The following is an 11,822-nucleotide window of genomic DNA, read 5'->3' as shown; positions in this document are numbered from 1 at the left end:
AACCCTTTAAGTATCACTCGCCAGTCTGTTCTAGCCAATTGACATCTCATACCATCGAAGTTACCTTTCCTTAAGTTCTGGACCCTAGTCTCTGAATTAACTGTGTCACTCTCCATCTTAATAAAGATATCTAACATATTATGGTCACTCTTCCCCAAGGGGCCTCGCACAACTAGATTGCTAACTAGTCCTTTCTCATTGCACATCACCCAGTCTAGGATGGCCAGCCCTCTAGTTGGTTCCTCGACATATTGGTCGAGAAAACCATCCCTAATACACTCCAGGAAATCCTCCACTGCATTGCAACCAGTTTGGTTAGCCCAATCAATATGTAGATTAAAGTCGTCCATGATAACTGCTGTATCTTTCTTGCACACATCCCTAATTTCTTATTTGATGCTGTCCCCAACCTCACTACTACCGTTTGGTGGTCTGTACACAACTCCCACTAGTGTTTTCTGCCCTTTGCTATTCCATAACTCCACCTATACCGATTCCACATCATCCAAGCTTAATGTCTAACTTACTATTGTGTTAATTTCCTCTTTAACCAGCAGCGCCACCTCCTTTTCCTTTCTGTCTATCCTTCCTGAATGTTGAATACCCCTAGATATTGAGTTCCCAGTCTTGGTCACCCTGGAGCCATATCTTCGTGATGCCAATTACATCATATCCGTTAACAGCTATCTGCGCAGTTAATTCGTCCACCTTATTACAAATACTCCTCGCATTGAGCCTCACAGCCTTCAGGCTTGTCTTTTTAACACACTTAAACCCTTTAGAATTTTGCTGTAATGTGGCCCTTTTTGCTTTTTGTCTTGGGTTTTTCTGCCCTCCACTTTTACTTTTCTTCTTTCTATATTTTGCTTCTGCCCCCATTCTATGTTTTTATGCTCTGTCCCTTCCTGATGCGCCCTAGTTTTCATTTCCCCCAGTGTTGCCCTGATCTATTGCCGCCTTGTTATGAGTTTTTACATTTATACTCAGCTGAATCTTTGTGCCCCCCCCCCCGCTAATTATTTTAAAGCCCTCTCTAAAACCCTAATTATTTGATTCGCCAGGACCCTAGTCCCAGCACGGTCTACGTGGAGCCCGTCCCAATGGAACAGCTCCCTGTTACCCCAGTACTGGTGCCAGTGTCCCACAAACCAAAACCCATTTCTCCCACACCTGTCTTTGAGCCACGTGTTTAACTCTCCGATCTTATTTACCCAATGCAAATTTGCTCATGGCTCGAATTGCAAGGCCCAAGGTGTTTTATTTATAGGAGGGGAGGGGAGAAACCCTGCTAAATATAGCAATACTGGCCTGGTAGGTATGCAGAACTTGTTGGCACATAGTGACTGGCTGTACTGTGTATCACTATCTTGTCTACATAAATAGCACAACAGCATGCACTGACCCATATTCATATAGCCCCAGTCCAGTTTTCTTTGGGCATTGTAGATCAAGATTATTTTCCTGCAAGAACATCATGGGCCTGAAATTCCTGGCTCACCCTTTCCATACGGAGTGTGTACGGACCCAGGGAGGCATCACCAAAGTCGGTTTTCAGCGCGCAATGCGCATGCGCTGAAAACTGGCTTTTCCATTCTGTCAAGTTCTGGCTTGACAGATCCAATGCATCTCGGCAGCCAGGACATTCTCATGGGCAAGATTGCAATATTTGCCCGTCTCTTGCCCAGCGAATGTCCTTAAAACTCTTGCGCCTGATAAAAGCAGGTGCATAGCCTATTTTACCAGCATAAGAGTTTTAAAACAATAAAAAACATAAAAATAAAATTTAAAAAAAACGTTTTTGTTAAAAACCCTGCCCAGTTTATTTACCCAATGCAAGGTCAGTTTATTTTAAACCCTAATTACAAATCTTTTTTTTAAAAATTGGAAAAATATATATTTTTTTCTAACATTTATTAACTTTAATTTAAATTGATGCTAATTATATGAGGTGTGTTTTTTATTTTTTATCTTGTGCTTAGTGTGTTTGTTTTTTTTCCTCATTAATGGCAATGAGAACTTGTAGATACGGAGTTCCCATTGCTATTAATGAGAATACTGTACCTGATTGTGCAGTCACACGTCACTTCACCTTCTGCGTCCGAACGTCAAGGACAGGAGCGTGCTCAGATGTGCGGGAAGAGAAGGCCTCCCCACCGGAATCGCAGCTGCCTACGGTACCACCAGGTAAATTCGTAAAAAAATTTCGGGTTGAAGGCGTTCGTCCGAATGAAGCCTCCGACTGAAATTTCAGGCTGCATAGGTATTCATCATCATCATCGTCATCAGTCCCTCGGGGTCAAGGATGACTTGCTTCCAAAAACGAGCACTCCGGTGACTGATGAACTCATCTTAAACGGTGGAAGATGCCCGTGCGTGAATTCTTTTAACACCACGGGCCTTGATGGAGCAAGGTCTTGGTCCAGTGGCAAGGGGGAATCCAAGACGACTGGAAACCAGGCTCCGCCACATGTGCCAATACATACACACACACTCAAATACTGTCCTCCTTCCCACAGGATCTTCTCTACGTGGAATTCATTGTACGCAATGTGAGCCTCACGACCTCACAGCCTCGCTATCGCCCCGTGCTGCGCTTTCCCTTGGTCTTGTCCACGCTAGTCCGCCTCTGGACTCCGACCTCTCCGTTTCCGACCTCCGCCCTCTGCTCCTCGTCGCTTCATATATAATACATATGTGTTGGTGATAACACTAATCTGTATTTATATAGTGCCTTTAACAGGATGTACGGCGCAGAAACAGGCCATTTGGCTCAACCAGTGCTCAACATGCTGGGGTTTATGCTCCACTTGAGCCACCTCCCGTCTTTCCTCATTTAAATCTATCAGCATAACCCTCTATTCCCTTCTCCCTTATATGCTTATCTAGCCTCCCCTTTAAATGCATCGATACTATTCGCTTCAACCACTCCCTGTGGTACCGAGTTCCACATTCTCATCATTCTTTGTGTAAAGTATTTTCTTCTGAGTTCCCTATTGGATTTCTAGGTGACTATCTTACATTGATGGCCTCTAGTTATGCTCCACCCCACAAGTGGAAACATTCTCTCTGTGTCCACTCTCAAAACCTTTCATCATTTTAAAGACCTCTATTAGGTCACCTCTCGGCCTTTTTTCAAGAGAAAAGAGACCGAGCCTGTTCATCCTTTCCTGATAGGTATATCCTCGCATTTCTGGTATCATCTTTGTAAATCTTCTCTGCACCCACTCCAGTGCCTGTATATCCTTTTCATAATATGGCGACCACAACTGTACGCAGTACTCTGTGTGGTCAAAGCAAGATTTGATACAGGTTTAGCATAACTGAGTAAAAATATCCCAAGGTGCTTCACAGGACCATCATCAGCCAAAACTTGACACCGTTTTGTCTGATAGCGCTCCTGTGAAGTGCCTTCAGACGTTTTACTACATTAAAGGTGCTATATAAATGCAAGTTGTTCAGTATTTGGTGAGCACGAGCAATATTCATCATTATAGGCAGTCCCTCGAAATCGAGGAAGACTTCCACTCCAAAAGTGAGTTCTCAGGTGACGGAACAGTCGAATACCAGAGCCACAGTTCCTGTCACAAATGGGACAGACAGTGGTTGGAGGAAAGGGTGGGTGGGGAGTCTGGTTTGCTGCACGCTCCTTCCGCTGCCTGCGCTTGGTTTCTGCATGCTCTCGGTGACGAGACTCGAGGTGCTCAGCGCCCTCCCAGATGCTCTTCCTCCACTTGGGGCGGTCTTTGGCCAGGGACTCCCAGGTGTCAGTGGGGATGTTGCATTTTTACCAAGGAGGCTTTGAGGGTGTCCTTGTAACGTTTCCTCTGCCCACCTGGGGCTTGCATGCCGAGAAGGAGTTCAGAGTAGAGCGCTTGCTTTGGGAGTCTCATGTCAGGCATGCGGACAATGTGGCCCGCCCAGTAGAGCTTCGATGCTGGGGATGTTGGCCTGATCGAGAACGCTGGTGCGTCTGTCCTCCCAGGGGATTCTCAGAATCTTGCGGAGACATCGCTGGTGGTATTTCTCCAGCGATTTGAAGTGTCTACGGTACATGGTCCACATCTCTGAGCCATACAGGAGGGCGGGTGGGGAGTCTGGTTTGCCAATAATATAATGATTTCAGTTATAAGTTCCCTTTGCCTTTTTTAAGATTTAGTTTTTCTATTAGCTGTGCCTCTTTAAAAGAAGGCGGCTTTGTTTGATGGCAACCCAGAATCTCCTTATTGTTTAAATTAAGAGACGCACAGATGCAGATACTGTTCACTCAAATACACCTTCGGTAAGGGGACAGATTTGCCACTCATTGTAGATTGACGTCTTATCCTAAACCATTCAATCTGGATTTTGTGATGCAAGCCCGATCCCTCAGTGACTGGGGCAGCAGAGTGTTCAGTGCCGGGCTCTGGTATGTGTATATCGAGCTGCAGGCAGTTCTGCCCTGCTAAGGAGAACTCTGGAAGCAAGCCTGCTGATGTGACACATTTAGGCAGTGAAGCAAGCAGTTTGCATTCCAGATCAGGAATGGAAGTGTTGCAGTACGCGGAGGCATCCATAGTGTGCAGCTTAAACTCTGTATCTCTACCGAGCCAGCCAGGGGAAGAATGCAAGAAGCTCGTGAGGAGCCAATAGAACAGGTACTAGTAACGTATAACCCTGTCAGTGTCAGCTGTGTCTTGTTTCCTTCCCCCCCTCATAACTACTTTGTTTAACTATCTCCTCTCTGTAACCCCTCTCTCCATCGGCCTTCTGATTCATCTGTGACTTCAAATTGCACCTGTCACAATTTTTTCTCTCTCTCTCTCGCTCTCATTTTTCTTATCTATACATCTTTTTCTCACTCTGACTGTCACTCTGTGTGACACACGTACACTGCCTTGGATTTCTCTCTCTCGCTCCCTGTGTAGTTGGCCTGCGACTAACTTTCACCAAAAGTGCGAAACAAAGCTACAAACTTGTTTGAAAGCCAATTATAAACATGGTTTCCCTGACGTGCACTTGCATTGAGGTAAAAATATCATCATCATAGGCAGTGCCTTGGAATCGAGGAAAACTTGCTTCCATTCTAAAAATGAGTCCTTAGGTGGCTGAACAGTCCAATATGAGAGAACCACTGTCCCTGTCACAGGTGGGACAGACAGTGGTTGAAGGTGAGGGAGGGTGGGACAGGTTTGCCGCACGCTCTTTCCGCTGCCTGCGCTTGGTTTCTGCATGCTCTCGGCGATGAGACTCGAGGTGCTCAGCGCCCTCCCGGATGCACTTCCTCCACTTAGGGTGGTCTTTGGCCAGGGATTCCCAGGTGTCGGTGGGGATGTTGCACCTTTTCAGGGAGGCTTTGAGGGTGTCCTTGTAACATTTCCTCTGCCCAACTTTGGCTTGTTTGCCGTACAGGAATTCCGATCAGAGCGCTTGCTTTGGGACTCTCGTGTCTGGCATGCGGACAATGTGGCCTGCCCAGCGGAGCTGATCAAGTGTGGTCGGTGCTTCAATGCTGGGGATGTTGACCTGGTTCAGGACGTTAATTTGTAGGATCTTGCGGAGACATCGTTGGTGGTATTTCTCCAGCGACTTGAGGTGTCTACTGTACATGGTCCATGTCTCTGAGCCATACAGGAGGGCGGGTATTACTACAGCCCTGTAGACCATGAGCTTGGTGGCAGATTTGAGGGCCTGGTTTTCGAATACTCTTTTCCTCAGGCGGCCGAAGGCTGCACTGGCGCACTGGAGGCGGTGTTGAATTTCATCATCAATGTCTGCCCTTGTTGAAAAGAGGATCCTGCGGTATGGGAAGTGGTCCACGTTGTCCAGGGCTGCGCCGTGGATCTTGATGATTGGGGGGCAGTGCTGTGCGGCGAGGACAGGCTGGTGGAGGACCTTTTAATAACTGGGTCTGAAACAGCAAACCATCAGGGACATACTGAGCAATGCAGATTACAGTTTACATGGGACTCGTGACTGGTTACCACAGATAAAAAAAAATCCTCCATCTGCTCCCCATCTTCCTTGAGGCTGAGAACTTTTAGTAACATAGAAACATAGAAAATAGGTGCAGGAGTAGGCCTTTTAGCTCTTCGAGCCTGCACCACCATTCAATATGATCATGGCTGATCATGCAACTTCAGAACCTCATTCCTGCTTTCTCTCCATACCCCTTGATCCCTTTAGCCGTAAGGGTCACTCCTGTTTGAATATATCTAACAAACTGGCCGCAACAACTTTTTGTGGTAGAGAATTCCACAGGTTAACAACTCTCTGAATGAAGAAGTTTCTCCTTATCTCAGTCCTAAATGGCTTACCCCTTATCCTTAGACTGTGACCTCTGGTTCTGGACTTCCCCAACATCGGGAATATTCTTTCTGCATCTAACCTGTCCAATCCCGTCAGAATTTTATATGTTTCTATGAGATCCCCTCTCATTCTTCTAAATTTCAATGAATATAAGCCTAGCCGATCCAGTCTGTCTTCATATGTCAGTCCTGCCATCCCGGGAATCAGTCTGATGAATCTTCGCTGCACTCCCTCAATAGCAAGAATTTCCTTCCTCAGATTAGAAGACCAAAACTGAACACAATATTCCAGGTGAGGCCTCACCAAGGCCCTGTACAACTGCAGTAAGACCTCCCTGCTCCTATACTTAAATCCTCTCGCTATGAAGGCCAACATGCCATTTACCTTCTTCACCGCCTGCTGTACCTGCATGCCAACCTTCAATGATTGATGTACCATGACACCCAGGTCTCGTTGCACCTCCCCTTTTCCTAATCTGTCACCATTCAGATAATAATCTGCCTTCCTGTTTTTTCTATCAAAGTGGATAACCTCACATTTATCCACATTATACTGCATCTGCCATGCATTTGCCCACTCATCTAACCTGTCCAAGTCACTCTGCAGCCTCTTAGCATCCTCCTCACAGCTCACACCGCCACCCAGCTTACTGTCACCTACAAACTTGGAGATATTACATTCAATTCCTTCGTCTAAATCATTGATGTATAGATAAAATATATATAGTAGCGCCTTTCACAATCACTGGATGTCCCAAAGCGCTTTACAGCCAATGAAGTACTTTTGAAGTGTAGTCGCTGTTGTAATGTGGGAAAAGCAGCAGCCAATTTGTGCACAGCAAGCTCCCACAAACAGCAATGTGGTAATGACCAGATAATCTGTTTTTTGTTATGTTGATTGAGGGATAAATATTGGCCAAGACACCGGGGATAACTCCCCTGCTGTTCTTTGAAATAGTGCTCTGGGATCCTTTACGTCCATCTGAGAGAGCAGATGGGGCCTCGGTTTAACATCTCATCCGAAAGATGGCACCTCTGACAGTCCAGCGCTCCCTCAGCACTGCACTGGGAGTGACAGCCTAGATTTATGTGCTCAAGTCCCTGGGGTGGAACTTGAACCCACAGCCTTCTGACTAAGGCTACCCACTGAGCCATGCTTCTCCTCTCTCTCTCTCATACCCAAATCTCTCTCTCTTCCTCTCCTCTTTCTGAACCTTTCTCTCTCTCCCACAGTATTTATTTCTCTCTCACTCTCTCTTTCTCGCTATCGCACTGACATATTCTGTGATGCACCGTGACACCGTTCCTCTTGTCCATCTTTAAAAGTTCTAGATCCTTCTATCACTGTTGGCTGTTCCTCTGCAATTCGCAGTTCAACTTGTAAAGAGACTCCACTCCTGTCTGTTGTGAACCGGGGAAAAAAATGAGGGATCTTATTTCTATAATGCCGTCGATCACTGATTCCTACTCTCAATATCTTCCAGTTGCTGTGTTGTATTGAATAACTCTAATGGTAAACTTTACCAAACTTCATAATGTTTACGTACATCGACCTTCTAAATGGGCCATAGAGGTGTTGACCTAAATGGGCCACAACCTTTGGCAAAAGGGGATCTATGATATGATGGAAAGGAGATGCAGGGTTGGGAATGACGCATGCTGTGTTTGAGTGTGTGTGTGAGTGCACGTGTCTGCATGTGTGTACATGATTGTGAGTATGTGCATGCAGGTGTGTACATGTGTGTGAGTGCACGTGTGGGTGGGTGAGTACGTGTGTGCATTTGTGTAAATGAGTGTGAGTGCGTGTGAGAGTGCACGTTCGTGGGTGAGTATGTGCGTGCATGTGTATGAGTGCACGTCCTGTGTGTGTGTAAGTGTGTGTATGAGTGCACCCTCAAAGCCTCCTTGATAAAGTGCAACATCCCCACCGACACCTGGGAGTCCCTGGCCAAAGACCGCCCTAAGTGGAGGAAGTGCATCCGAGAGGGCGCTGAGCACCTCGAGTCTCATCGCCGAGAGCGTGCAGAAATCAAGCACAGGCAGCAGAAGGACCATGCAGCAAACCAGTCCCACACACCTTCAACCACTGTCTGTCCCACCTGTGACAGAGACTGTAATTCGTGTATTGGACTGTTCGGTCACCTGAGAACTCACTTTTGGAGTGGAAGCAAGTCTTTCTCGATTTTGAGGGACTGCCTATGATGATGAGTGCATGGATGTGAGTGCATGCGAGTGTGAGTGAGAGTGCTTGTGTGAGCGTGTGTGCGCAGTACTGACTGAATATTTCTACACAACAGATGATGGTGTTAGCACCTGCGTACCTGGGTTTAGGTGACCTCTTGTGTTAAACAGTTGGGTGATGAGTCTTGTTGTTCAGATTTCAGAGCTTGACAGCAGCCTGTTTGAGAAGTTTCTGCCTGACAAGATTGGTGAGTACACACTTTAAATCAATCATTATTTTTAAAAGGACCAAACATCAACCACGTCAGAAGGCACAGAATCTGGACCAGAGATTCATTACTTATACAGTAAATGCATTTCTTACATTTAATATTACATTAAAACCAATAATTCATCTGAATATTTATTTTTAATTTGTTCATGGGATGTGGGTGTCGCTGATAAGGCTGGCATTTATTGCCCATCCCTAACTGCCCTTAAGGTGGCGAGCCACCCTTGCAGAGGGGCAGTTAAGAGTCAACCACATTGCTATGAGTCTAGAGTCACATATAGGCTAGACCGGGTAAGGACAGCAGATTTCCTGCCTGAAAGGACATTAGTGAACCAGATAGGTTTTTATGACAATCCGGTAGTTTCATGGTCACCAGTCTACAGGGCTGTAGTGATACCCGCCCTCCTGTATGGCTCAGAGAGGTGGACCATGTATGGTAGACATCTCAAATCGCTGGAGAAATACCACCAACGATGTCTCCGCAAGATCTTGCAAATCCCCTGGGAGGACAGACGCACCAACGTTAGCGTCCTTGTCCAGGCCAACATCCCCAGCATTGAAGCACTGACCACACTCGACCAGCTCCGTTGGGCGGGCCACATTGTCCGCATGCCTGACACAAGACTCCCAAAGCAAGCGCTCTACTCAGAACTCCTACACTGCAAACGAGCCCCAGGTGGGCAGAGGAAATGTTTCAAGGACACCCTTTCGAGGGACTACCTATCATGATGATGATTACTGATACTAGCTTTTTAATTCCAGATTTATTTAACTGAATTTAAATTCCCCAGCTGTGTAAGGGGTGGTTTGCAGGGGGTCAGCTTTCCCTTCTGACCTTATATGAGCGGTTCCGAATCGTTCCCACACCCTTGGTTCTAGACACTGGGATTATGAAGGGACTGTGACAGACTTGGACAGACAATCGGTTTCAAGGTAGGAAGCAGGTATGGCTTTATTGTGTTTAAAAAAAAAATAAAAGGCACACCTTTAATAACACACACAGACCAATACACACTGAGGGGTACAACACATTGAATAAAATGTCAAATTACAGCCTGTGGGGAAAAGAATACAGCTTAAACTCTAAATGGGATAAAGAGGAGAATGCAGATACATTTACACAAGTTATCCCAGCCTCTCCCCTCCCAATTCTCCTAACTAACTAAGTTATAGCTCTGAGGATTCAGGGGCTATGCTCACCAATCCCTTTAGACAGTTGCCGGTGAATCACGGTTTCGGGGTTCGCTGCACTTGGCCTTCTAGGCGAGCCGTACCCCGGACGGAGGAGAGGACTTTGGACTGCGTAGTCTTCAGTTGGGGTGCGTCCGTTGATGCGGTAAGTTGCGTTTTGGATGTATGGGGTATGTACCCACTTTCTTTGGTTAGGAATAGTTTTAGTTAGTCCCTTTTGGTAATTTCTCCCTCGTTGGGTCGTTCAGAAGTAGATTGTAGAGTGGTTGTCAATTTGGTTGCTGACAACCTTCCATTTCGTGGGCCTCGTGCTCGGTCAGTTCCTGATCAGTTCTGGTAGGTTCCTTCACGACTCCATTTCTTCACTCCGGCTGCTTGTGTCTGTGTCTGTGTTCCAGTCTGTGCTCTGCTTCTCTCCTGTCTTCTGCTAGTTTCTGTGTTCTGCTCGTTTTGAATTCTGCTATTCTGCGTGCTGCTCCTTGCTGGTCTTTCCAAGTAAAACTGGGGGATAGATATATCCCAAAAAAAGGCTCCGTTATCTCCCATCAAATCTCTTGGGCTCTGTTTAAACTGTCTGTCCATTGATTTTCAAATGTCTCCTTTGTCAGCAGTAACTCGATTCGGGTGTGAGAATGTGCGATCACTGGGTTTGCATTGTTTTAGGATTGTCCAGTTTTTCTGACCATGATTTCCATTGTGCTTGATTGGGTAATTCGATTATCTCTTAGGGGATAAATAGTTCCCCCAGACAGTCTGGGATCCTTAATACACGAATTTGGCCCCACCTCCTGAATTTGGTAACTCCTTTTCACAGCCAAAATGATGTAGAATCTTAAAATTGATATGCTCCTTCCCGTAGATGTTTAGGGGATCTCAAGCTTCTCTAATTTAGGTCCATTTTGAATTCCCTTTCCTATGAGTCTAAACACTGGGGGAGGGGGGGGGTCTCCATGAATGTATCCCCTTTTATCCCCCGCAGGCTTCGTCTGCCCCTTTAAACTCATTTTAAAAGCCCAGAAAGAGATTCTTCTCCTCTGTAGGGGAAAGGTACCTGGAATCTTTGCGAGATATTGGTAAATTCTACAGCTGCCGTGGTGGGATTTGAACTTACGTCTCTGGATCATTAGTCAAGGCCTCTGGATTACTAGTCCAGTGACATAACCACTATGCTACCATACCCATCTCGTAACAGACTCCTGAATGATAATTTTTTATGGGCTAATTTGACAAGATCAGAAATTATGATAAATACACAATGGGGACTCACAGTTAGGCATCAGCCGAACCTGGAAGTATCTAGTCGTGAAGCATTGACCACCATGGTGTGTGGCACAGGCTTGATGGACCAGCTAGACATTTCCTGCCCATCCATTTCGTATGTTCGTATGTAGATGGTAATATGAACATACTAAATTGATGTGCAGGAAAGACCAGCTGGCCCATCAAGCTTGCTCCAATGCTTGGCCAAAGCATTGTGAATGGACACTTCATTCCTTCCCACACTCCCTCTGCCCCATCATCATCATAGGCGGTCCCTCGAGCGAGGATGACTTGCTTCCACATGAGTTCACAGATGTTTCAATGAAGGACACGATGTTCCAGTCCTGAACTCCAATTGCGAGGGTGGAAGATGCCTGTGCGTGGATTTTTTTAACGTGTGGTGACCGTTGCACACCAGCCACCACACGGGCTCGACAGAGCTAGGTCTTTATGCAGTGGCAAGGGTTAACCAAGACGACTGGAGACCTGCTCTGCTGCACGGACCTAGTGCGCTACACATATCGTAGTGTGGGCTGGGCCCGTGCTGCCCCTGGGCCCTCGCCTCTTCTGGGCCCCATACCCTCATTCACCGTACCTCCGCCACGATCTCTCGCCGCTCCTCCGCCACAAACATT

General features: G+C 46.5%; 1 protein-coding gene across 1 annotated transcript in view; it reads left to right on the top strand.

Moving 5' to 3' along the window:
- Nucleotides 1-4,545: 4,545 nt before the first annotated feature.
- prkag3a (protein kinase, AMP-activated, gamma 3a non-catalytic subunit) overlaps nt 4,546-11,822 on the top strand; it is a 61,111-nt gene continuing 53,834 nt past the window's right edge. Inside the window, exons 1-2 of the mRNA XM_070874336.1 lie at nt 4,546-4,634; nt 8,662-8,713. Of these exons, the coding sequence (XP_070730437.1) occupies nt 4,602-4,634; nt 8,662-8,713 (85 nt within the window). The 5' untranslated portion in view covers nt 4,546-4,601. The remainder of the gene's footprint in view (nt 4,635-8,661; nt 8,714-11,822) is intronic.

This window comes from Pristiophorus japonicus, chromosome 3 (genome assembly GCF_044704955.1).
Source record: "Pristiophorus japonicus isolate sPriJap1 chromosome 3, sPriJap1.hap1, whole genome shotgun sequence".
In the NCBI taxonomy this organism is placed as follows: Eukaryota; Metazoa; Chordata; class Chondrichthyes; family Pristiophoridae; genus Pristiophorus; species Pristiophorus japonicus.
Note: the sequence above shows the minus strand (reverse complement) of the source record. Positions and strands in the feature narration are given on the sequence as shown.